General features: G+C 44.9%; 2 protein-coding genes across 6 annotated transcripts; one reads left to right on the top strand and one right to left on the bottom strand.

The window, feature by feature from the left end:
• Positions 1–104: 104 nt before the first annotated feature.
• CYREN (cell cycle regulator of NHEJ) lies at positions 105–2,850 on the top strand (the record flags this gene model as incomplete). Its single annotated transcript, XM_082280350.1, has 4 exons — positions 105–232; positions 1,698–1,856; positions 1,951–2,017; positions 2,343–2,850. 4 exons carry the CDS (start codon positions 105–107, stop codon positions 2,574–2,576), a joined length of 588 nt encoding a protein of 195 aa, XP_082136476.1. The 3' UTR covers positions 2,577–2,850.
• Positions 2,851–4,058: 1,208 nt separating this feature from the next.
• TMEM140 (transmembrane protein 140) lies at positions 4,059–11,457 on the bottom strand. Of its 5 annotated transcripts, none has more exons than XM_082280336.1 (4): positions 11,289–11,457; positions 8,535–8,652; positions 7,718–7,873; positions 4,059–6,891 (listed from the first exon to the last, which is right to left on the bottom strand). In XM_082280336.1, exon 4 carries the CDS (start codon positions 6,839–6,841, stop codon positions 6,302–6,304), a length of 540 nt encoding a protein of 179 aa, XP_082136462.1. In that variant the 5' UTR covers positions 6,842–6,891; positions 7,718–7,873; positions 8,535–8,652; positions 11,289–11,457; the 3' UTR covers positions 4,059–6,301. The 5 variants fall into 5 exon arrangements, with proteins under 5 accessions (XP_082136462.1, XP_082136461.1, XP_082136463.1 ...); XM_082280335.1 differs by lacking the exon at positions 11,289–11,457 and adding an exon at positions 8,821–9,601; XM_082280337.1 differs by lacking the exon at positions 11,289–11,457 and adding an exon at positions 9,250–9,601.
• Positions 11,458–27,292: the final 15,835 nt, after the last annotated feature.

The following is a 27,292-nucleotide window of genomic DNA, read 5'->3' as shown; positions in this document are numbered from 1 at the left end:
TTTGGATGTATTGTGTTACCTTGCCATAGGTCTCTGCTACTAACTAGAGCAGAAATCCTGAGTCCAACTTTGAAATGTTTGCGTTGGAGTTCAGAAGCTACATAATGCCTAGCAGCTACCTGATGGTGGCTAGGAGGAGGGAGGCCAGAACCAGTCTGGCCCTATATAGAGCTCTGTCACTGGAGCTGTCTCCCCCTAAGCCCCCCAACATCAGGGCAAGTGCTGTGCTCAGGTATTGCATAGTCTTTGAATGGAGTAAGCAGATACATTTCATCTGCTTGCACATTGCCATGGAGCTTTCTGCTGCTTATGTCCCTGGCCTGTTCTGGGAGTTTATGGTACTGTTGTTCCTTGGCAGAGCATACACTCTGCTGAAACTGAACAGCCATTCATGAGCCATATGGGTAGCCATACTCATAGACAGCTGTTCAAGGGCAACACTGCTGGATACTGAAATCCTCACTACAAGCATATTCATGCTGCAGGTATCTATTGTCCATGCAGTATCTTGCTCCTGCTGACTACAGTCTCATCTGATACCCCACCTTCCAGTTCAAGGACCTCCAAGATTAACAGGTCCCCTGGCAGACTGACATCTAAGTACAGGGTTTCCACCTCAGTGGGATGTGATGCTAATGCTGCAGCTGCTCTTCATGCCGCTCTGAGGTAATGTCTCCTCAAATCCAGTGCTGACTTCGAACTGGCTTCAGGAATTCCCATGGTTAGTCTGAGAGTTTAGAGAGCTCTCAGGTGGCAGCCTTTGCTGGCCTCTCAAAAGGCCAAAAACGATTGCAGCTGTATTCCAAGCCCTGCAGGGTTGACTACATTGCACAGGTGTTTTAGAATTTAGAATTACAAAATTATAGAATGGTCTGGGTTGGAAGGGACCTTAAAGGTCTTCTAGTTCCAACTCTGTGCTGTGGGCACGGACACCCTTCCACTAGACCAGGTTGCCCAAAGCCCCATTCAATCCAGCCTTGTACCAGGGATGTTACTTTCTTCCAGATGTTATCTTCCAGCCCTCACAGAGGGTCAGTTGAGATTCTGGAGAGAGACCACTTTCAGGTTTGCTTCATAAGTAGGACTAAAAGCAAAACAAAAACCCCCGACCAGGGAAAGAAAGTACATAAAACATGCTCCTGACCAAGGCTGCTATGCAAAATTATGCATTAGCACAACATGGATACTGTGCGAGAAGCCGGGAGGGAAGAAATGAACATGTTTTGCTAGAACAATGCTCAACAATGCTGTATTCCTAGAGGAGCTTTTACTCCGTGCTTTGTCCGGGCTCCCCTCTCTCCGCTCTTCCCGGCACGAGCCCCCGCCGCTCCGGCAGAGCGGTGCCGCCGGGCCCGCCGCGGCTGCCCTGCAGGAGGGGCCTCAGGCTGCGGGCGCGCTCGGGGCCTCACAGCGGGGCCGTAACGGAGCGCTCGGGGGCGGCCCGGCCCGCCAGACTGCCCGGGGCCCGGCGACTGGCACGTCTCGTTCCAAACGTGCCGTCTGCTCCGCAGCTGGCTCAGAGCTATGATGCTCCTTGACGGAACATCGAGGGATGCGCAGCCTCACTGGCTGCCTGCCTGCTTTCGTCGCCTCCCACCCCGCCTGATCAGACGCGGGGCTCTGTCGTGACGTGAGTTTGAGGGCGGCTTGGGGCTGCTTTTCCAGCTCCCCTGCTCTCCGGCTGGGCGGGGAAGCAGGCGCGGCGTGACGGGGGGAAGGCGCCCCGGCGGCACCGCCCCGCTCGGGAATGGCGGCGGGCGCACGGCGGCGGCAGCTCCCGGCCTGGATGGGGGCGGCAGGGGACGAGCGGGCGGCGGCGGCGCCGTCCCCCGGGGCCTGGCGGCGGCGGGGCGCAGGTAGCGCCGCTGGGGCGGGGGAGCGGCTGGGGCGGCGGGCGGGCGGGAGAGCCCGGGCGCTGCCCGCGCTGAGCGTCCCCTGTGCGCTGCCCAGGCCGGCGGCGCTGTACTGCATGAACGAGGCGGAGCTGGTGGAGGTGGCCCTGGCCGTCCTGGCCGAGGTGAGCCGGGACCTCCGGGGCTGGGGACGCGGCCCTGGCCGTACCCGAGCACGGCCGGGCAGCGGGGCGGAGGACGGGCGGGGAGCGCTGCTGCTCGCGCTTGCCTGGCGGCCTCTCTCTATGAGGGGTTCGGGGGATGCTGTTGGGTGCCGCATGGCTTTCCCGGTCCCCTCCTCTCTTTCCCAGCGGCTCTGCAGGGCCGAACCGCGACCTGGGGCCTGTGGAGGGGAGGCTCACGGGAATGTTGGGCTGCTCTCCTACTCCTTGGAGTGGTCCCGGGGTGAAGTCACGCACGGCTGGGGCTTGTTGTTTTCCCTCTGGTCAGAATCTGCAGAGCAAAGAAGGTGAAGAGAAGGCCCGGTCCAGGAGTGAAAAGGACCAGGAGCTCCCGGCAACACCAGACGAGGCTCCTGGAAGCACGGCCAACACAGATGGAGGCAGTGACCACAGTCTGGCACTTCCATCCCCTCCTGGTCCTGGTGCTGACACTGAGAGGACAGGCGAAGAGGACTCTGAGGACGATGTCCTGAAATACGTCAGGGAGATATTTTTCAGCTAACATCTCCTCTCTGACTCCCCAGGAGCAGAGGGCACAATGGGGAGGGTGTCTCTTCCCACGGCCCGGAAAATGGTGGGAGGAAGGCCTGGAGGGGGCTGTGCATCCATCTACTGTGTTGGCCCTGTTTAGCTGGTAGGATACCCATGAAGGCCAGAGGGGGAAAGAAAGGAGGTACTCACTTCTCCCACTCTGTGCTGGGATTTGGCTCCAGATTCAGATGTGTTCGTTTCTGTTTCACAGAGCATAGACAGATTAAAGAGGACATTCGGGTTTCTGTGAGTGTCCCTTTGGTGAGTCAGTGTTGGGACTGGAGGGGAGCAGGGACGTGCTGACCTGGAGTACCTTTGCTGGCAGAGCTACATCGTCATGGTTCAGCCTTGGGAGCTCCCTTGTCCTTGTGGTCCCTCTGTCACAGCTGCAGTGGGGCCTGGCAGGCTGTCTCCATTGGACCTGGTGCTGACTTTGCCACCAGACTCTAGCAGTCCTCCCACGGCTGAGGAAGACTGGCAGGGGCCAGGACTGCCCTGAGGGAGCTGGTCCCATGGCAGCATGCATGGGGGTCTAGGAAGGGATGAAGATGGCTCAGTATCCTCTTCCCAGTCCAAAAGGGAGATGAACAAACTGCATGAGGCCAGGTGTGAGAGCCTGTATTGAAATGAAGAATCAGTCAAACCAGCATCACCAGCCTCATCCCCACCAAGGCTGAAGCAAGAGGGAAAACTATAGGAGAAAGGTTCAAGAAGGCTGTCTGCACTTCAGGCAGCTCTCTTGAAAGCTGTTTATTGCATAGGTGAAGTTACAGCATTTCAGGGAGTGGGTATCCAGAGCCAGCCCTACAGCTGCCAGCTCCAGCTGTAGGCATACCTGAAGCCGCTTTCTGTTCAAGTTACAAAGCATTATGTACTTTTCTTTGCAGAATATCTTAACACGTAACAACCAATAAGCACCATACACAATACCTTTACATTTGCCTATAGCCTATCATAGCTACTACCATCACCATATTATAGTCATTATTATCCAATCACAAGAGTAAGTAAGTTACAATTTAAGCTTACAGTGGAAAATTCTTAGGCCTTTCTTCTTCTTGCTACATCAACATTTCTTGTTTGCCTGCGATATCTCTCTTTTTGGTAAAGACATGTTTTCTATTTACTTATGCTCTTCTTGAGACTTATTTACTTGGTGAAAAACATGTCTTTGTTTGTAGTCACATACTTTTGTCCTATTCCTAAAAATCTCCTTCCAGCTCATCTCCAACCTTTGCCTTCTCAGTTACTCATCGATCACTGTTTCAGCAAAACATCTTTTACTCTATATCAAAACTTGCTTCCATTTCTACCTCATCCCCAGTTTCTACATTCAGAGATCTTTCTGCCAAGCCTACATACCTGTGAAACTTTCTTACCAAACTTTCATCCTCCCCAACAGAAAACAGACCCTCATGTCCCTTGAAAAAAATTCACTCAACAGCAAAGGATATCCCTGTTAAGCAGGCATTCTTTATTTACGTAAGTGCTCCCAACCACTGGGTGAATTAATGCAGTTTATATTTACAAGGCTGTTACATATTCATTACACAAACAAATCTCAGTAACAAAATGCCTATTTTGAAAAGTGATTATAAAAACCGGAGTCAACTATTTAAGCCTTTTCTGCCATCTAGTGTCGTTTAGGGGTTATTACAATCCTTTTGGTGGTCGTTTGGTAGTCTTCGTCACTTGTCCTTCAATTGCACTTTCTTAATTGGTGCATGTGCAGTCTGTTATCTTGTTTTCAAACTACAAAACCGGTTCTTTCTGGTGTTATTTCCTTATCGTTCTAGATGGCTTACTTCACAGCTTCGAAGGTTGGTTGTTGATTGGCTGCTTATTTATTTTAAGCGATTTATATCCTGTCTACTTACAAAGAAATTACCTACTTGGTTACATTTTCCTGAACATTTGTTAGTTACTAGTTAAACATAATCTACAGATCCTCTTATGTGGTGGGGCAAAAGGTCTTAAAAACATTTTGTTAGTTAATTAGATTTAACCACATATTATGAGATACTAGCAACTTACTTTCACCCTAAAGGGGATGGAGGCAAAGCAGGCATTTCTTTGTGCGAGGTTACAGAAATGCAGGGAGCACTGCTGTGTGCTGTCGTGTCATGGAGATCCCATGCAGTGCTCTGGGTACAATGGTCCAGCTGGGGCACTGCACCCCAGCAGCCCTGGCCCTGAGCATGCCCTTGCGTGGCATGTGCTGAGCTGGCTTTGTGGCAAGCTGTCCTTACACAGAATCATTGCTCCTGGAGTGTCAAAGGTTGTTGGAGTGCTGGGCTCAGCCCCATAATATTAGTGGGAACAAACCTGGAGCTCTGCACCAAAATCCTCTGCTTTCTCAAGGAAACCCTCAATTAGGGCTGTGTTCCTTAAGTTGTTAGGCTGTCCCCCTCCATGTGCTCTGCTGCTGCTGGGGTGCATGTGGGGCACATCACCCTAATAAGCTAAGTCAGAGTCACTCTAGATATTATTCCAGCAGGTAAAGTGCAAGTGCAGCTCTGAGGGTGTGTACCAGTTTGGCCAAATTTAGAAATATATCCTCTGAGAGAAGGCACAACCACCCCTCCCCCACCAGGTTCGGGAAAAAATAAATTTTCCTCGAAGGAAAGTGAAGATAAAACTGTTTATTTAACAAACACACGGCAAAGGAAAATAATGTTAAATGGTAAAATCTTTTGCTGTGAAGGAAAAACCTGGGAAAGCGTTCAAGTCCTCCCTTTGGTATCCTCAGAGCTGGGGCTTGGCCCAGGGCCAGGCCCTCTGTGCCCGGTGGAAAGTCCTCCTGATGTGTTCTGATGTTAAAGCAATCAAGCAGTCCAGTAGAAAAGGGAGAAAATCCGAAATTCCAGAGAAGGAAAAATTCAACTCTCAGTCTCTCTCCGGAGAACAAAGCAGCTGAACCACTGGCCAAAAAAACCGTTCTGGGCCCAGCAAGCTGGGTGCTTCCTCCCTCCCCTGCCGCAGTGGGGAAAACCAATTGCTGTCTGTGTGTGACCTTGAACAAGCTGCAAACTGCTTTGAAAAAGTTTTGCTCAGTTTTTTCCTTCCCCCTCTCAGGCTCAGTTTAGAGGCATAGAAAGGCACAGGAATTAATTTCTGGGCATAGGCAGCAATATGGGATACACATCATAAGGTCACCCCAAGACAGGGTGCCACTGCTGTGATGGCAGTGTGAAGCCACAGCTCCTCAAGTCACAATTACCTTGAAGGCATTTCTGGTTAGTCCAGGAGGTGGAGAAGGAGTAGATTTTCTGGGCAACTCCAAGAAAGAAAGCTTGTTTGCTTCTCTGCTTACCTGTACTTAGACTAGGTGTGGGCAGAAGGCTGTGTCCACTGTATGCTGGTTCTGCTACCTTCACTGCTCTTTGGGTCAGGGCCAGAAATGCTGTCACTTCGATGCTGTGCCCCAAATTGAGGGGTGTCACATGCTGTCGTACCTGGGAAGCTTCCGTGCTTATACTGTGGCTGTTGGTGTCTAGCAACAACTAGCTCGATGCAGGAGTGCTGCACACAGCAATGTGCCAGAGCATGGTTTGACATGAGCCTTTGGACTAGGGATCAAATTATTGCTAGGGAGTAAAGCTGTATTAGGATTACTATATTAAATCATGGTAACGATAGCTCTTGTATCTTCTTCACTGTCAAATCTTAGTGAGCAGGGCCTCCTTAGTTAAAGGGCTACCTGAGCTTGGCCCACCTGAGGTACAAAGTGGCAGTGAGAATCTGGAGCAGTAGCAGAGCCAAAGTCCCAAACAGTGCCAGGAAGCCACCAGTGAAATCAGAGAGATGAATCCACTGCGAGGTTTGTAAAAGAAACATAGCCAGGCCTCCAGACAAGATTATAATCTTGATGAAGGCTATGATGAGGATCATCTTCCATCCCTCTCTCTGCCCTGTGCAATTCACAAGTAAAACATAAAGGAGGTGGAAGATGATGAAGACCAGGCAGCTATACACACAAACCCTGGCTAATGCCATTTGTAGTAGATTGATGCCCATCTCCTGTAGCTGCTCGTTCCCCAGGCACAGCAGCTCCCCAGCTGTGTCATTCCACAGGCAGAAGTTGTAAAAGCCAATGCATTTGTCTGGGAGGTTTACCAGGTTTCCAAATTCCCACAGCAGTGCGTAGGACATCAAGGCCAAGGTCCCAACAGTCTCCAGTAAAGTCAGCACGTAGAACAGGTTCTCAGTACTCCTTGGTTGCAGCAGAGCCATCATGGTGCCCACAAGTTTTCTTGCTACCAAGGTAAAAGCTGCTGTGGGGATGCCTGTTGCAAAACGTGAAGGGGGGACCCCTCAGTTGTTGCCTGTTATGGCACTCTTCCCAAGTTGGACTCTGAGCCTTATGGCTGGAGTTTAGGGATTCCCCTTGCAAATAGAACAGGAGTGTCCCTGTCCCACCTAGGACTCTGCTGCACATATGTTACTGGGCCAAGGGGGGTACATTTGGTGCATTTTTGGTCACAGCAAAGGTGGTTTAATGATGTCCCATGTTTGGACCAGTACTGAGAGGGGAGTATGACTCAGCCCCACACATGCCCTTTGCACCATGTTCTCACTGGAAAAGAGGCATTTGTCAGCAAACTGCAGTGCTGGGAGGAGAGCAGAACTGCTGTTGGGTAACAAGTAGGTTAAGAGCTATTCAGAGATAACGCCTTTCTTTCAGTTTTTATCAGACAAGGACATCCCTTGTTGATCTTTGGACTATTGAGTAAAAGAAGTGGGGGTTAAGAGCTATTCTGGGAAAATGCTTGCTTTCAGTTAAAGACATCCCTTGTGATCTTTGGACTACTGAGTAAAATGCAGACGTGACAGGATCTGAACTGCAGGGCTCCCCTTGCCTCCCTGCCCTTGTCCTATAGGTCTGGGAAACCCAGTGCCATTGATACCACCCATTTCCAGCATCTGAACTCCACAAGCGCCTGAGGTCCTTGCATGCTTGTAGGTCCCTGAGCACAGCAGGACTGAATACCTCTGCTACCCACTGAGGCTGGCAGACATGGTGCTCCTCTGTCTTGGTTGCTTGGGGACCAGTGCCCTACAGGCAGGTGCCCAGGTCAGAGAGGTACCCTGGATCCACCTGCAGCCACTCACCTTCCTCTGAGGCCCAGGGACATGGGTGCTACTGAGGCACACCTGTGATTGCCATCCGCCTTGCTCCTGTCTCAGACTGGTTGACAAACCCAGCTCTGCTGCTCTCCCAGGAATGTGTACTGTCCTCAGTGCTGTCTTGCAGGCTTCTGCTTCACGCTGAAAAACAGGGAAGTGGCATCAGGAAAGGGTATCACTGGCTGCAGAGCCACATGGCACTGAAGCACTGTCCACCCAGGTGTGCAGAGAGGCATAAACACATGACTCACAGACCTTGGCTTCAAGCTCAGCCTCAGGCTTGAGACTTTGCAAATAACTTTTTTTTCCCTTTGACAAGCATTATCTGTTGAGAATCATTTATCACTTTCCTTCAAGAAGTTCACATTGGCCCTGCTGTCCCCTTCCACTGCCTATTGCCCAGTGATATATCATCCTTTAATCCTGTGTGGCCCATTTCCTTAAGAATTAGACTCTGTGTCCCTTCCAACTCAGAATATTCTGTGAATCTGTGATACCCTGGATGTCCTCCTAGACCATCACCCAAAGCTGATTGTGAATTTGGTACAGCCTCTGAGTTTTTAGAGTGCCAGGAGAGACTCCACTCAATCTGTACTCAGCATCTGGCGGCAGTACTGGTGACTAGAGACCTCTCAGCGTCCCCCTCCCACTCCTCTCCCTGGAAACTTGGAAGTGGAGTACCTCCGTTTAATGAGCACAAAGATGAAGCTTCTCAGTCCCAAACTTCTCGCAGGAGCAGCACACATGCATACCATGGAAGGTGGAGGGGGGGGGGGGGGGTGTCACAGCATCAGACACCAACCTGAGCGCTTCCCTGGCCACTTTTCCCTCACTTCTTGTAGTCTCCCTTGGAGGGCTTCTTCACAACAGGCTTCTGGAAAGACTGGAAGTTCACATGGTGGACGCCCATTGTTCTAAATCTGCAATGAAGACACAAGCAACCAGGAAAATACCTATGCTTGGGTACAGAGAATGCTGCAGAATGAGACCTCCAGCACGTGCAATTTCACCATGGTTTGTCTTGCTGCTGGTACTGCTCCTTAGTTTGTTTTACACATGGTCTTGTGCACCCAGGCATTGCTGCTCACCTTCTCCCTGTTCCTCAAGGGCTTACGCCACTCACTGTTCTCCCTGCTGTCAGGCCTTGCAGTCCTCAAGAGGAAGAACAAGCTGCACTTGGAGGGAGCTCTTGGCTGGCTGAAATCCCAGGTCTCCAGGGATTTCTGTTAGACCTCAGAGGTGTGACCACTTGTCTTGGTTTGAAAGACAGGTGTCTGCTAAGGAAGGCAGGAGCCTCCCTTGGAATGGAAGATGCAGCCCCCTTTCCCTCCAAATTATTATAATTTTGAAATCAAGGGGCTTTCAGGCAAAGATATGGGAAATAGGAATAACAGTTCTTTACTAATATATATATATAACAAGGCAGGGAAAAAACTCATCTAAACTGACAGTCAGATACGACCTGACCCTGTTACTCAGGGTAGTGGTAGCAGTCCGATAAGGTGGTGGCTGCAGACCTCCTGAAGTGAATAGATGTGGTTCTATTGAAGCAGTGATCCTGTGTAGAAAGATCTGGTCTTCCTCAGACAGTCCAGTGGTAGGTATGTAGCTCTTGTCCTCTGGAAATCCAGTGGGAAAGGCTGCCTCTAGTCTTCAAAAATCCCAGTTTATATCCAGGATGAGATGCTTGGTTCCTCCCTCTGGGCGGAGCATCTCACAATGGAATGAGTCATGAGCTAAGGCGCTGATGGGCCATTAACAGGACACAGTGTTGAGGGAGGAGGCAGGGAGCACTGCTCCACCTGGTTTTAACAGCTCATGAAGATGGTGATAGAATACATGCTTGTGGGCACATCTTACATTGTAACCTAGAACACCACTACAGCCCAGCCGACTCCTGGCCCTGCCCACCCACAAACCCTTGCTGCTGTATCTTTGGACTGGTTTCCTAAGGAAGGCAGGCTTCTAGAAACATGGCTTTTTGTTCAGTCATCTCACTCTCACTCCCTTGGCATCCATGAAATATAAAAGCAATTAAAAATTGCCCTAGTTGCACATGTTAACTAGAGGGGGGACGGAGAATTAAATTCCTAAATAAAATATATGGCAATATATGGAAATATATGGCAGGGGTGGAGGACAACCCCCTCAGAGACCCTGTGCTGCTGTGTGATCTCTGCATATATGAGGACCTGGAGAAAGCCCATAGTATCTCTACCCTCTCCTCTGTTTTGTGGCTCAAGTGTGTAAGGACATATTTTCCCAGTGATGTCCTTCTGTTCACTGCCACATTGCTGGCATCTTTGCCCTTCAGCCTCCTGCTGCCTCCCCAGCCCAGCCCAACCCAGTAGGTAAATCCCTGTCCTTAGGTGTGACTGATAGGACCAGAAACATGCCTGGGATGGTCCCGTGCCAGCTGGATAGAGAACACATGACTGGCCTGGAGACAGTGAAGGCTGACACCTGGCACAGTGCAGCCACAGATATGACATTTGTGAGCTCTGCAGCTCATCACTGAGGCAGGATTGGCAGCAGCCTGTCTGAGAAGCAAGGGACAAACAGGAAAGAACTCTCACCCAGTGTACAGCTTGGGTTTTTCCCAGACAGCTGCAGCCTCACTGCCTCTAAGGAGGTGTCTATGCCTTTGGATGGGAATCTCTGTGGCTCTTCCTCAAAGGTGTGAGAACCTGAACACAGCACAGCGAGCCCCAGCCTGGATTCAGCCTCCTTGTTCCTGGACTGGCATTGCTGGAAACACTGGGTTTCACCATAGGAGAGCTCTGTGTCTCAGCCTCCCCGGCAGAGAGAGGCCCCATGTGAATGGCTCAGGAGCTCCCTGAGGTCTTTGTGTGGGAAATAAGGCTCCAGGCACCTTCTGTGCTTTTGGGACTGCACAGCCCTTTCCTCTACTGCTCATAGGCAGGTGGGCAGCCTTCCCAGGCTGGGGCTATGCCTTCCTCCAGCAAGCTGCTGGCAGAGTGCCTGGGCAGAGGAGACAGGAAGGAACACAGCTCTGATACAGTGCCTGGCCTCTGTGCAGGGATGAGAATTTCTATGGAGCCATTGGATGCCGCTGCAGTGGGGCTGAGTGCAAAGGGACGAGGGAATGCACCGAAGAGCCCCCCAGACAGCTTGACTTTCCCGCATCCCCTCTCACTGGCTGCTGCGGGGAGAAATGCTGTGCAAGAGTGATGGGAAAGTGTCGAGCTTTGCACGTGACACTTTTCCTTCAAGACATCTGTCCTGTCCCTTCACCACCTCCCTATCTCCCCACCCCAGCTATCCCGATCATCTTTCCCCCTCAGGCAGGCTTAGCTGCAGAGAAACCATGGGTGAAGAAAGACCACTGACAAGTGAAGGATTGCCGGTAAACGGAAATCAACCAGCAGCAAATGGAGCAGACTGTGCGGGAACTGCCCGCGAAGCGTTTTACAGCGGGAGAAGGACCCTCCAAGACATCTGCACCCTGCAACACCCTTTCTTCTGGCAGTTCTCCCCAATGCCAGTGACATTAAAAAGGGGGGGGGGGGGTGGGATCTCAGTGGAGGATACTTACAGGCTGCCCATTTGCGTGGGTGTGGAGCTGAAACACGCTGGAGAGGGCCGTGGTGCCGTTCTAGGTGCCGAGCGGGTTTCTGGCTCCTGCCGCTCCTGCGCAGGCACCACAGCCCCTGTTATGTCACGTGTGGATCGTTATCTGCTTTCTCTTTCGGTTCTGAGGGCAGCGCTCTTTCCCGATAGTCAGCTGAATACGAGCAAGAAAACAAGCCAGCTGCACAATCTGAGCCGGGGTCAAGTTTGCGTTCCTTCTCCCTGCTGTGCAAAGCAGCACGAGTAAGTGACCGGGCTAAGCTCATCCATGACTTTTGTGCTATTCGAGTAGCTTGGGTGTCCATGAGGGCTTAGATGAATTTGTTTTGTTTTGTTTGGACACTTCTTTAGAGGTGACTGACCGTCCCAGCACCGACACCGGTACCGCAGCACTGCCAGAGGTTGCTGACGACATGACCCTTCTTGCACTTGGGACGCTGATCCCCTCCCTCTGCTTCCCAGACACAGCGTCGCCCAAGCTTCCCTCGCCCGCAGCCAACATGTTTATGCAGGCACAGTGCAAGGTGGCTGCCGCTCCAGGAAATCGCTGAAACCTTGAGTGATGTAAGGGGCAAAACTCTCCTTCCTTTAGTCGTCCTGGGCAGATCTGGAACTGTTTGTCCTACTAGCAGCCTTGGGTACGGTACATGAGTTAAAGAAATTCAGCCAAATTAAATTTAATAAAAAAATATATTTTATTCCGCGGCCGAAAGATCGATCACACAGAAAGCCACAATCGAGAAAAGCAGCTCCGAGCCCGGGGTCGGAGCTGGGTGAACACGCATAGATCTGATCTCTATCGCACCAGACCTCCCAAGTTCACGGCTGCTGCTTTGGCTGGTCTCTTCTTATACAGTTTTTGGGTAGAGTCCGAATTAATTCTATTCTTCTCATATTCATGAAGTTTTCTTGTCCCGGAGTTGGGCTGCACAAAGCCTTTCCTGGGTCTGATGAATTGTCCATCCTGGGTGATGAGTGGGCTATTTCTGCTGATGGATGGGCCATCTCTGGTTCCTGGAATAGTTATTCTTAGTTCCCGGAATGTCCGATTCCTTATCAGATGCGATGTAGATATCAGAGTGTGGTGATCAAGTCGTCACGGTGCAAGTGTCCCGGTGATAAGATCCAACCCCACCTAGGTGGAATCCTCACTTATTGTGAAAGAAATACTTTTAATGTTGTGAAATTTTTCTCTCAGCCAGGCTGGTGAAGCGATTTTGAAACTCGGTCTCTATAGGGTCTGATTATATTCCAGTTTTTACATAATAGCACAAATTACATACTTTATTTATAAAAGTACACGATATCTAGGAATGAATATCTGCAGCTGGGAAGCTGCCAAGACTGCAAAAACATTTAAAACATTTAAAAAGACATTCTTTATTAATCTGCTCTGGCAGGCAAGCTCTTACCCATCATAACACTGCAATATACTCAACTGTACCATACTTAAACTGTACTTGAACTCAACTGGACCTCCTATCCCACAGAAGACTATTACAGCTGTAATGATCTGTGCCCAGAGGCTGGGAGAAGGGGACACACACCCTTTTAACTTCATCTCCCTTCCATGCTTTTTCTCAAGACCTGGATCTCCAGTGCCTTGGCTGATGTGACAGGCACAGCCCCCGCACTGACCGCATCTCCTCAAGTGTCCAAATCAGTGCTGCAGGCCAGGCCCCTGGGCTCTCTCTCAGCGTGACCTGACCCAGCAGATGTGTCTCACCAGCTGGACACGGGCCAGCTTAGCTGCAGCTGGCTTTAGTGCCGCACTGCAAATACCTCCCCTCACAGAACCACTGGGTGAGGTCCGTGGTCAACAGGTGAGATGAACCAGGTCTGACAGTGTATGGGGTGGTGTGTCCCTTGGGCACAAAGAAGATTTACAACATTTTGAAGCTCCTTTTATTCTAAGCAAAGAGATGCCTTATACAGTTGATACTGAATTTCATTAATAATATTTAACCTAATGAGCACGTTATTACAAATGCATGTACCCTACTGCCAATAGGGGAAAATATTTTTTCACCTCTCTGGAATTTGCCTTGGGTTTATTTTTTCTTCAGTGAGATTGTTGTCAATCAGTAAATCATAGTGTAGTAATGTGATGAAGACGGTTTAAATTACAGAAAAATGAGCTCTTCCAAATGCTGAGACTGAGTGAAATCCCAGCCAAAGAACTCCATACTTATCTTTGTGGAACATACTCTTTACTGAGGTTTGAGATTATTAAAAAAAATGGCCTATTGGTGTTTAAAGGATTAAACAAACCTGTAATGTTTGCCTTTTTTCACTGGCTCAGGTACCTGAAATATCTTAGGGTAATTATCAGCACCCGGAGCCTGTGAAACAGAGTAGTGCCTTGAGTTTCTAAAAAAGAACAGAAGCGGGAATGAATTGTTACTACAAGTTCCAAAAGACTGGTTGACAAAAAGCATTATCAGTCAGCCACTTTTGGGGCTGTTCAGGGAGTGTACACCAGGCTGGCACACGGGAATCTTGGTAAGAGTTCAATAACTAATGGGAAAACAGTGATCATGTAAAGGCTGGTATTTTTCTTTTGGTGACAAAATTGTTTATGTGAAGTTACAGTGGTTAAATTGAATTGTCATATATCAGTGTCTGGTCAGAAAAAACCCAAATAGCCACAGCATATTCCTCCTGGGATGAAAAATATGGGTATTTCTGCTTTTATAACTTCTGTTCTTAGCAATGCTGTGAAAATATTCTCCTGATATTTTAGGTTTTTTTTTTTCTGCAGAGAAAACAGTTTGTAACCATTTTGATTCATAGGGGAATATTGCAGTTACAAGTTTAAAAAGCCCCAACAAACCAAACCAACAATTGCAAATAAACATAATAATCACAGTGCCAGAAGGAGTACATGTAAGAAAGCTGCTCAAGAGTGAATTCCTTATGCTGTTCTTTTCAGTAAGTATTTATGAACCTGGATACAAACGTATTGTACTGACAAGGGACCTTACTTCCTACTCACAATGGCTTGTTTATTTTTAGTCTGGGAACCTGGACAGCTGTGCTTTCTCAGCAGTATTAACTGCCACTGCTCTGTTTTTCGTATGTTTGGGCTTCTGAAAAGAAAAATTGGCATAAAATGCAAAAAGCTTGAGAAATGCTGGTCTACCTATTGAACCAATGAAAGCATTGATAAAGCAATCAGCATTATAAAGTTTATGTACATAAAAATAATATTACCCATCGAAACATCAATGTAACATTTTTCCCAAAACCAGTTTGCTTTCTCTAGGCAGCAGTAACAGTGCTCCTATTCTATGTCTTGGGGCCATATAATTTTCTGGGCCGAACATCAGCAAAGTGCCTGTGAGGGCTACGTACAGCTCCAGCATGAATTTCTGACAAGAATTCTACTGCAGTTGTGATATTCCTTGCTATTCACCTTTTTTCAAATGCCTTTAACAACTTTGATCAAGATCAACAACAGAAATTTTGTTAAGTCTTTTGATCTAATAAACTGAATTAGTCACTGAAGTAGATCCACATGGGAAAATGCACATCATCATGAGAGGAAGAGAATTAAGAAGCTTCTTGAAGGAATTGTGATCCATTTGATAAAGTGTTGTTACTTGCTTTACATAGTAACAGAATCACCGTGACATGTTTTGCTTCTAGTACACACCCAGAAAAAGAACTTTAATTCAGTACATGAAAGATGTATGAGTGCAATCCCTACAATTTCATTGCATGAAAGATGTCTTTGCCTATATTTTAGCACAAAAATTACGGAACAGGACCTAGTGAAGCTCGACCTGACTAATAGTTTTGCCATGTATACTGGTGTTTATAGGTCTTGGCAAGCACAGCCTTACAGGATCTGGCTCTTTGGTGGCCAAAATGGTGTTCAGTCCTGAACATCTCCTCCTTTACGAAGTTTTCCCTTTTTCTGTTGTTTATTTACTGTATTTATGTCACAAACAGGAAGCAACATTTTACAGGAACTATTATTGTTGTCTAAATTTCATCCCCAAGCTCTCCAAAAGTCATTCACTCACAAGAGCTTGCTTTCCGTATTTATGGGAAACCTCTTGAGTAACAGTATGTCAATCACAGGCAAAAAAACAAACACCAAGTAAACAAGGAGAAAAACATGCTTCAACCTTTTTTTTTCCCTCAGCAAAACAAATAAATAAAGGTTACAGGAAAATAAAATGTCCCACTGTCCTCCTGTGAAATCACTCTTTTAAATCTGAGGCTGCATTTGTCTATGAGCTTAGATATAGACAATGGGCCCTTAGTGCCAGTGTGATGACTTTTCAGCGTGTGTGAGAGGAGAACACAACTCCTGAACAGTCTGAACTGTGTGTTGCAAAGTATGACTGACACCAAAGTACATGGGCATGATACTGTGCCCTCCCCATCCCGACCCTATGACTGCTTGCTCAGCTGTACTGCAGAAGCTGACAGGTGGAAAGCCACCTTCTTTGGAACAAAAACTGCCTTCAGATGATCGGGGTTAAGCTACAGGGAAAATGAATACTACTGGTCTGCACTTCTCATTTGACCTAATCCTCTGATGATGCATCAAGGTCATAGAACCGTCACAGAATCATAGAGTGGTCAGGGTTGGAAGAGATATTAAAGATCATCTGGTTCCAACCCCCCTGCCATGGGCAGGGACATCTTCCACTAGGCCAGGTTGCTCGAAGTCCCATCCAACCTGCCTTGAACATTTCCAGGGACAAAGCATCAACAGCTCCTCTGGCCAGCCTGTTCTGGTGAGTCTTCACCCTCATAGTGAAGAATTTTTTCCTTATATCTAATCTAAATTTATACATGTGTCTTTTTGCTTCTTTGCATTTCAGTACCAGTTGTGAAGCTCAGATCTTGATTTCTGTGCTCTGGACAGCTTAAATTTAATGAGATAGATCCAACCCATTAATGTTTCCCCTCCCAAAAATGTACAAAAGATTTATTCCCTAATAAATGACCACATTAGGGGCACAGCTCTTCATAACACACAATGCCCACCTCTCTTAAATCACCTGCACATCTGATTTCCAAGTCATCCACAGTCTGTACAGGAGGAGCTGATCTTGTTTAATAGGTGTATTGTTTGGTCAGCATGCAGATCCTGAACTTAACCACTTTGGCTAAAAGGAATCAGAATAGTGCCTTCCATGGTTAATGAAATAAGGTTTACACAAAACCAAATAATACACCTTATATTGTGTCTAGATTGATCTGCAAAATATAAGGCTGCAAAAAAAAAGCATATTGATTTAAATGATGCAATAGACCAAACTCTGTATCAACACAGTTTTTCTCTCCTCAGGAAGGCCACTTGGAGTAGATACAGAGCTTTGCTTCTTCCAATGAACTGCCTGTTAAGGTTTGACTAAAAAATTTGTGTGCAATCTTTTAAAAATTGTTAAATTAAGTAGTGTGACTCTTAAAAGTCTAATTTTAGTAACATTTCTAACATTTACTGTGGCATTCTTTATGAGATACAGAGAACAAAAAATAAATTGTGGCATATCTGAATAGTTCTAAGTGACCTGGAATTCCAGTTTAACACATCAGAATTCAGGACCTTGGAATTCACCCTGGCTTGCTGTTTCACTACCTTCTTATGTTCCTTCAGGCATAGATAATAATAAGAAACACCACAAATTTAGTGTATTGCTTAAAGAAAGGCATTATCAACTTTATTATTGCTATAAACCTATAGACTGTTATGTTTTTCAGAGCTGGACTAATGAGGCAGGAGAAAAGGCCTAGGGGAAACTTCCTTTACCTGCTTGTTGTTTACACTGTAGTCCAAGAATACATTGGGAAAATACTGTCCTATGGACTCCAAGTCCTTCATGTTGAAATGGGTGTTTTGTCTGCAGCCTGAAGCATCAGTCTCCTGTAAGTTAGGGATCTACAGGCTAAAACATTCATTTGAAAGAACACAAACATTATTTAAAACAGGCTGTAACAAGATGAAAAACATTAAATATACTAATTCTGACACTGACTTTCTGCACAAGAGTCTTTTTTGTTGTTGTTGTTAATTTGTTATAGAAGTAAAACTGGGGGGATTTGGTTTACCAGTTGAAGGTTTAGTTTAATACCAGAAGATTTAATTTTATATCCAGTGTATCAGTGCCTTTGTGAGTGGAAGTCTGCATAAGAAATCAAAGCCATTTGTAGCAAAACATACAAACATACAAAGATTGCCAAGCAAAACTTGGCAATCTTTGCTGTTTAAAGGACATCTGGGATCTATTCTGAACCTAACTTCATTCTGGAAAGTGGTTGTATGCCAGAAAAGAAGAAAATGAAAGAAATAGGGAGTTTGATAAGTAGATTTTTGCAGAGGACATGGGGAGAAATGTGCTGAAAATGTTTTAAAGAAAATTCTTCTATTTTGAAGATATTACCAGAAAGGAAAAAATATATTAAAGAAAACCTGCACAATACTGAAGAACAAAATAAACCACTCTGAAAAGAAACTTAACCTAAACAAAGCAGTCAGAAAGACTTGGGTGCAGTGCAAAGATGTAAGCAATACCAAAATAATAAGGGACATAGAGTCATCAAACTAACAAAGATATAGTGGAAAGGAGAATAGGGTATTCTAAAGGGAAAGAAAATGAGATTACCTTTTCACCATGTTTTGGGTATACCAGATAGAAGGGGAACATTTCATCATGATAGATCTGTATCTGAAGTACAGCTCCTGGCCTGTTAAACAGCAGTGGTGATTTCCCACAATCACACCATCTGGATTCAACATTGGTACCACTTTCAAGACAATATTGTCTCTCAGGAGCTGAGCTTTGCCTGAGTCACCAAGAATAAAATCTATAAAGCCCTTCATTATCCAGGAATTGTTAGTTTCTCCTGGATGCACCCTCACTATCAGTATTGCAGCCTTCTGCTCAGTGCCCTTGCCACTTTTGGAGGGGGGTAGTGATGGTGATAGTTAAAATATACATCGTGTTTCACAGTGAACAGCATGAGATGTGAATCTTGCAGAATTTGGACAGCACTGGACCTTTAGAGGTGGTCATCATGTACTCCTGCAGGTTCTTGCAGGTGTAATAATAGTAGTGGACAAAGTAGCAGGTGTCTTGGTCAAGGAACTGGAACACCCAAGTGAGTGAGAAATAATGATGTCTGTCTTGCCCCACACTGTTTTGGTAGTACTTGATTAATTTCCAGTCCTCTACCAGCCATTTCTCATGCTGTTCCTTAGCACTGGTTTCTGAGTACAATAGTGGCCACAAGCCACGTTTGTACAGGCTGTTTACTTGGCAAAGTTGACAGTAATGAAGCACTACAGCATCCCTGCCTGCTTATGGCTTGCTTGGAAGTAGTACCATTGTGTGTCTGCTTGTGTGGAGGTCGGTGTGGGGTCAGCCAGTACTCAAACACAGCATTAGCAGGCAGAGAGCAGGCAGTGTGGTGCTGGTTAGCACTGTAGTATGGGGTAGTGTCAAATAATGTGCACTGCCATGAAAAAGCACCCTACAGTGAATCAGGTGCAAATCTGATTCACACTGTTATAAATCAAAGTCTAAGCAACTGCTGGGAAAAGATGCCTAATCTCACCAAACATGTCAGTAATGCAACTGGTATCTTGATTAGAACTTCTGGTAATAACTAGAGCTTCTAAAAGCATTCTCCACACTATGCTTTAAAAGGAGGTGCTTAAGAAATGTCTTGAGTTTTTGTACATGATTACCACCTAGAGAACACATTTAGTGCTAAGCAAGGACTCATGTTCTACTGCAGCTTGACGCTTGCTATCTCAGGAATTGCTAACTTCATGCCTGTCATTCCTCAGGAGCAGGAGGGTCAACTGGCCACACTTAAAGGCATCAGTTTTCTTCTCCTTGGTTGGAAAGTTTCATTAATGAAGCCTGAGAACCAGAATACTACAACACCCCCTTTGCTGAAGAGCTGTACAGGCTGAAATAAGAATCACTTCCAGTTGCCTGTGCATGAAGTTCAAGTCAGTAATAAAAAATATGGAAAATTGAATTTTTAAAGAACAGCAACTAAAAGACTGTAAGAGAAATCCCTGTCCTTGTTTACAAAAAGGCAGGGAGCTGGGATTCAGAGTGTTCCTCCACATCTTATCCCTTGCAATAAATTAGTGCGTCCAGTTGCAAAGGACAGAGGTTCCTTCCTGCACAGCAGTTACCAGTTTTCCTGGGTAGCAAGTGTAGCAACCTACTTGTGAGAGGTAATATGCCCATACTGCAGAAGTAGCTAATTTCTGAATAAACTTACCTCAAAGAGTGCCAGTGTTTTTCTGTCTATTGAAAACCTTGACTAACTGTGTTGGCCTCAAGAAAGGTACCAGATCCCTTTCAGTTTTGTTCTTCTGAACATTTTGTGGCCACAAGTAGTTATCCTAGGATTGCAAAACTATTATAATCCTTTCTTATCCATGTAAAAGTATCCCAGGACCAAAATCAACAACTGCCAGAAGTTCCAAGTTCATCCAAGGCAACTGGATCAACTTAGCAAACACAGGAAAGAATGAATAACTCTGATACTCAACCAGCAACAATAGAATAAGGCAACTAACTTCCTTCAGCTCTGTCCAATGAATCCTTGCCAGACAGAGAAGCCTGTATTCAAGAACTGATCCAGTCTGAGCAGGTTCTGTTTATTAAACAAAATATTCTTCCAACACTGACTTCAGTGTTGATATTGCAGTTACACATCTCTCATTTTTCACTTACTTTTTTGGCTCTTATCTTTCTTTGTTCGTATGTTCTCAACAAACTAATTTTAAGCTGGTTCATATTGTTTTTCACTGAGAACAATGGCTTGAGCTGATCTGGGCTTCTGAGATAAGTAACAGTACAAACAGAACTTAAAGATGATGAGGCAGATATGTAACTGTGTAATTAATTTCCTTCCCCGCCCACAGGAAAATAATTTATTTCCAAGTGCTCTTTAAAATAACATAGAAAATCATATTGATTCATCAGGCTTTGAATGATATTTGTAAAGGAGATCACAGCAAGTACTTCATGTATCTACATCTGACAGCAAGATTTCTTAGGCTGTTCCCACCATCTCCTAGATAAATCAGTTCTAAATAAAAACTCCTTTTTCAGGAGTTTGCTATGGCAGCATTGTCTCCAAACCTGTTGTAGTGTACAATGATTCAGGGGTAGGGGGCATCCACTCTGGAAAAGGTAGCAGAATAAGAGCACAGATGTCTCAGTCCCACCTCTATGCATTTCAAATTTTTTTATTATTTCTGAATTGCAATTTGTTGTATATATAAAACACACAAACTGCCTTAGTTGTCACTATCTCAGAATAGGCTTGCACTAGGACTTCTGTACAGACTGCATAAAAGCAGTTATTTATTAGCTGACATTTATGTTTAACCCTATATCCCTGAAATACAGTGTTGACATTGCTAACAACAGGACATGAGATTTGTACTGAATCTGTAAGACCTCAGGACTAAAGTCTGAACTTTATCTGCCTGCAGCTTTGTTTCACTTAGTTTAGCTGTGATAGCAATTTCTCTAATTGACATGTGTGGCTAACTTAGTTTATTTTGTTTGCCTTTGTGTGGTACAAACACAGGCTTATACAGACAGCAGCAAGGAGGTGTTCTGTGTAGGAATGCAGGCCTACAGCTGGACAAACCATGTTTTAGGGGTAACAAAGAGACATCTGAAGTTGGTGGGGGGTTACTTGCTTGTCAGCCAGGAATTCTTCAAAGCTGGGAAAAGCCACTTGAATGATAGGCAGAGAAAAGGCTTTGGAAAAAATCTATTAATTGGATGATTGGGACTGCTGGTACTGTGCACTGACTGCAACATTGCTCAGAGTTAATTACTTGTCATAGGATCATCGATATGAAAGGATCCGCTTTCAAAGCATTCCCCATCCTTCCTACTATCTGTTTATATCAGGCCAAAAGATAGAAGTTTGTTTTCATGCAAATTTGTATTTGCTTTGGGTCTGAATCAGATAGCAGCAGCAGTAGCACTTATTTTTTACTAGAAAAAAAATTCTCATTGCTTTAGGCCTGATTTCTAGATTTAATTCTCTTCACAACAGACAAAAACCCGTAATAAACAAAAGATCTTCATCTGAAGGATCTGGTTTCAAGTGTAGATGACATCATATATGAGAAGTAAAGGAAGTAAACACAAAACTGATGAACCCATTTTTAAACTGTAGTGGATACCTAACTCTAAGGGATGGATGGCTCAGTAACTGGTGGTTAAGGGTGAGCTGCAAGGTGAGACTGAGATAAATACTCAGCTAGGTCAAGAACCATTAAGTATGAGTAGACGAACCTCCGATTTTGTTCAGAGCTTCACAGTAATGTGATAATTAATGTATTTTCCCTTGTCTTTTCTTCCACCCTGAGGTTCTACCGGGAAAATGTAAGGGAATAATTGAAAGGGTCTTAATATGTAAGAACAGTGCCGACTGTCTTGTGCCACAAATTAGCTGGGGGGGGTCTTCAGCCTAAACCAATTACATTTAAATACTAAAATAAAATTGAAAGTTGATAGTAAGATAGCTTGATTTTGTTTATTCTCAGAGAGAAGAGCTACCTCTTTTGGTTTATTTTATGGCCTGCAGAAGAATTAAGCCTAATGTCCATAATCATGTACTCCATCATTATCCCATGCCTGGATAGTGCTCATGCCCCTGTATAACTGAGACAGGATGCTTTTCAGCTGTTTGAGGAGGCATGAGCAGGAAAATCTGGTGGGTTATACCATGAAGGCCCAACAGAAAGGTCAATTTGTGTGGGAGTTAAGGAATACCTGTGGTGTTGGAGGTCACAGCGATCTAAGCAAACTGGCTGGACTCTTCCAGCTTCCTCTGTTGTCCATGAAGATATATACTCATGAAGAACCATCCAAAACACCGAATTTTGTATCTGCTTGGGTTTGCTCTCTGGAAGAGCTGCTTTTCCTCCACTGGTTATAGAGTCACCAATGGTGAGTTCCTTGGCTAACACGGGAGTCCAAGTTGGTTATGTGTGAATATACATGGCCAGGATTTCTCTGAACTGCAGGCAGGCATGACAGTCCAGCCCACTGGACCTTGGCCAAAGCAAGTCACGAAGGGGATATGTGGCTACAGAAGGGACTGTAGGTGGTAAGCGTGTTCTCTACTGAGCAGTAGAGGGGTAACTCAGACCTGCCCTTTAGAGTGCTCAACGTGTTCCTGTGTGCTCTGGACCATGGGTGTAACAGAACACCTACGAGCTCCACAAATAGTCTCTCCAGGGCTGAACAGTCATGGGGGTTCTGCTGTTCACTGCCACAAGACGAATGCCATGGCCTCTGTGCCAGCAATGTTTGTTATGGTTGCATCAGTCTGTAGATGACACGAGGGACTGACCATTGGTTCTTCATACAGGTGGAAAAGTTGTTTCCTCCCTGTCATTATCACACTCCACATGTGGTTATACAACCCCCTCTAGGGTCAGACTCTGCACCTTCAGCACTGGAAAGCAATGGATGTGTTTCTCTCCATAGTGAAGGTGGCCCTGAGAGGCAAGCAGGTGTGGAACATCTGTGCCATGCTACTAAAATGTTCGAGATAAATTATGTCTCTGAGAAAAAATATTCAAACCATAATGCTCCCCTACTTAAAATGAACTAAAATTGTGTGTTTAATATAACTGTATTTATAGTACTACTGTGTGCTGCAAGAAAACCATTGTAATATGAGCAAATAGTGGGGAAAAATCCTGAAAAAGCCTTAAAATGTTTTGCAGGATAAAAATTAATATTAAATGATCAATATCCTGTGATTTCCAGAATTACTTTTTTCTTTTCCCAAAATGCCGGTCAAATGATCAGGTTTACTTCCCTTGTAAAAACATTAATTTCTGTAATCTAACCACAAACCAAATAAACTCAGTCATATGCTCATATTGCAATTATCCAATTTTATTTCTATCATCATGATACTAAAAAATCATCATCTCAATTGGAATCATGTGTAAGGTGCAGTGTTTTGCTAAGAGTCTACCCTTCTTCTAGAGAGGTGAAAAAGAGAGGCAGAGATGACAGAGATAGGAAACAGGAATGACTTTTCCCAGAGTTTGGAGTGGAAGAACTGCCAATGAAAACTATATCATAAATCTGTCCTGTCCACTGGGCAGCATTATTCCTTACATGAGCTCTAAAGTTTGCTGCTGACAGGGGAAACTTCACAGCCTAAACTTTAGCCTGGGATCTCCAGGAAACTTTGGATACCTCTGGTGAGAATTTTTGTATTATTTCTTGGGAAGAAATGCTTATGTTGGTAGCAGCTTGATTTAAAATGTTTTCTTTAAGCTTTATGTTGCAAACTGCTTCTCTCTCTAAGTCTTAATTTGTTTCTGAGTAAATCAAGGGTGGCAGGAGTTTAGGGTGAATGCACTAAAGCTTTGTTTGATACTAAAGATATTGTTCTTCATGAGCTATTTATTTGTTTTTAAAGGATCTGTGTTATATTTCCTTATAAGAGTTTTATTTGCTTTTGCAAAATGAAGTGATAGGTGCTATTTTCAGATCCTTGTGTAAACTTTATGAAAAATGGTTTTGGCACGTTTTTCTTTAATTTTATCCATTTTACAGTGTCACAGTACACATAAAGTGCTTTGGGTTTGCTACTTCTTTCCCTAAGAATCATTCATTTCTAGTAGAACAGCTAAGAGAACAGGGGGAAACAGAATTGGCTGTTGCCAACAGAGAGAACAAGAATGGCCACGAGATGGTAGCAGTCTGTCAGGGAAGGGCAGGAGATGGCTCTGAGCTTCCCTTCTTGATCCAGGGAGGCAAGTGCTTCCTGTGTGCCTTAGGGTGGAACATTTGCGGTGTACAAGCAGAGCTATTTCAGAACTATGTTTTGAATTATTTCGCTCTGAGGTAATCTCGTGTGAGGTAAAGCAATGAAGAGTAGCACCACAGGCTGGTGCGACATGACTCAAAGAAGGATGCCAAGTGCAAATCCATTTTAAAATTGCCGGCGTAAGCTGACATCTGGGATTGTGTGCTGCTGTGAGGCCTTGGCTGGCTCGTTCAGTCCTCCTTTTTGGGCTGTCCTCATGGCATCCAGAATGGCACAGCCCCAGGCTGCAGAGTGTTGACCTGCCATAGACTCCTTCTGCCCTCTTTGATCTGTTCAGAGCAATAAAAGGGGTTAAATTCATACCGCTCGGCTTTGTGAGAGATCGGGTGTCATCCACTCTCCCCTGGCTGACATAAACTTCATGTTAATAGGAAAAGACAGTGAAAACTCCATCCTGTGCCCTGTCTGATTTGACAGAAATGCTGTCATATGCCCACACATGATCAAGATTAAACTTTTGCATCATACTGATCTGTCAGTGTGCAAACCCCTATTAATTGCACAAACACACAGTTTTGGGGGGGAAAAAACCAAAGTTTTTTCTTCTGCTGCTTCTGCTGTAAGATAAAAGAGAAAGGGAGCTTCTGACAGATTGCTGAGGCAGAGAACTGCCTCAGGATCATTTTGGGTTGCAATTACCAGAAAAGATACAAGAGATTGTTCTGTAAACCATTTCACTGTGAATTCTGGCAGAATTTCATCCTTTTTTCATGCATGGAATTTAGGGGAAGGTGCGTGAGGGCTGGCAACACTAATCTATTTCTATCTTGTGTCTGTCCTACGTCGTGCTTGAGTGAGGTTATTGTGTGTCAGCAGGACTTAATATAAAAGCAACATTCAATTTACAACATTACAAAGTTAATTTAACTCTGCAGGGAAGACGAGCCCTGCATTTCTTGTTGCATTTCTATGTACAAATGCTGGTTGTGCTGCAAATAAGAGCAGTTTCATTTGGGCATGGCACTCAGATGTGAATGCTCAAACACCTTCCAGCATGCAGTTTAAATATGTCAAAGCCAGCGAAACAGTATCAGTATTTGTATTGAGCCAACTTTCACGGCCATCTGCTTACTGAGAGCCATAACAAACCGTCTGAACTGCCTTTTCTTCCATGAAGTCCATCTTTTGTGCAAATTTTTCTCCTCAGTGCTAATGATTTAAATACCTATTCATTACTCAGTAAGACTCTGTCCCTGGAGGCAAAGAAGGAGTCTAAATGTCACTTTATGTTGCAATAATGAAGACTTGGTTTGTGTGAGGTGCCTTTCGCCCAGTGCAAACATGCACACATGCTTTAAATTTCTCTGGGTTTCTATAGGACTATTCTTAGCAGCACAGTGAAACGTGCTAATGTTAAACATGCTACAGAGAAGGTTCAAAATAAATCATGTCTTGAATTGACCTGATTCCTTTCTTTGCTGTTTTCCTTTGGCTATAATATAGCTTACAGAAAGATAAAATGCTGCACTGAAAGTTTGTTTCAGTTTGTTCCTCTCTGATGCAACCATTGACACATTTTCCTATTTCTGACTTAATTTCCATGTTTTGCTTTGATTGCACAATTCTCAGAGGTGCATCCTCCATTTTACAGAAAGCAAACTGTTTAAGAATATATGTATTCCAGATACTTCTAGCTAAATAAAAATAATATACTCTCTGGATACTTACACGACTGACTTACTTAAGGGATTTAGTAAATCTCTATGAATTTTTACAGGTATTTGAGAAGCTCCATGTCAAGCAAGCTCCATTAAATCCAGTTATTTCTACTTTGTTCTTTTCTGCTCTTTGCAGACATTTTATTCTCTCGGGCCGTCTCACAGCGTCACATCCCTAGCAGCCAATACTGATCTTGTGTCCGTGCTTAGGTTTCTTCTTTTTTTTTTCCAGCTCCAACTTTAATAAGCCTCCTGGGCTTTCTTTGAAGATTTCATTTGCAAGTGCAAAGAAACCCTTGTGTATTAAAAGTCTTCTATGTGGATTAAAAATATTTTAAAAGACTTTATTTTAAAGACTAAACATAATAGTTCTTGAAGATATGTGGAGCTGGGTACTTGACACACACCTGAACTCAAGCCTGCTGTACAGAAAAAGTAAAAAAAAATTTAAAATATTTTTCTGCTTTCTTCAACAAGTTGCTTTGAGCCTGTCGTAATGTATAAATTCCTTTCTCTGTTTACTGAGCTATAAAGGAGGTCTGTAAATATGTTTCTTTTCTATTTTCCTCCAAATGTTCTGGTTCTTGTATATATAAAAAAGTTTCCTCACATACTTGGGGAATAATTCTAATATTTTTCTTTGTAACTTCGATCTGTTTTAAAGTCTAGGCTGAAGTTCTTGAGACATGTTGAAACAACGTGAGATCCCCTGAAAGGAAATCTGAAATGTCATGGTACGAACCTGGCCTTGCAATGCCAGAAAGTCTGCAAGCAACAATAAATGCCTTTTTCTGAGGCAACCCTGTTTTAACACAAATGCTTGCCCATATCATGTTACTGTAGTCCAGCACAATCCCTTGAGAGAAATGGGCAGTGCTGAGAAACTTTTGGAAATAGTTGGGGAAAAAAGGAGTCACAGAAAATGGGCAGTGACCACACATGGATCTTACTGCTCCTGCACATGATCTCCAGGGATCAGGAGTGTCTTTTTGTTATATGGTTGGGCAGTGCTTAGCACAGCAAAGCTTTGAACCCTGCTAAAGGTTTTTGGATGTTATGGCAATGCCAGTAAATATTGTGCTATTTAACCAACAGTTATTGTAGTGCTTTCAGATTTTGTTTTGTTCCCACAGGTTTTATTTTTATCCACATTCCTCAGCTATGTGTTGGTGACAGTGACTATCACTGTCATTGTTTTGTCAGGATTGGTCCTCACTGCATTCCAGTCTACTTTATTTTTGGATTCTGAGTATGGCACTGACCTCTAATCACATGCAAATGCCCGTGTCTGAGCTAGACACCTTAGGGTTTTTCCCTTGTTCGTGAAGAGTTAATCAGTGTTGCTGAGACTAGAGCACAACTCATCTCATGCTGAAGCAGATGCCTTTGTTTGGTTAGATGACTACGTCTTTCAGCTCCAGCGGTTTTGTTGACTAGATCCTCC

Source organism: Coloeus monedula, assembly GCF_965178545.1.
Source record: "Coloeus monedula genome assembly, chromosome: 4".
Lineage (NCBI taxonomy): Eukaryota > Metazoa > Chordata > Aves > Passeriformes > Corvidae > Coloeus > Coloeus monedula.
The sequence above is the reverse complement of the archived record's forward strand: the minus strand, read 5'-3'. Positions and strand labels throughout refer to the sequence as shown.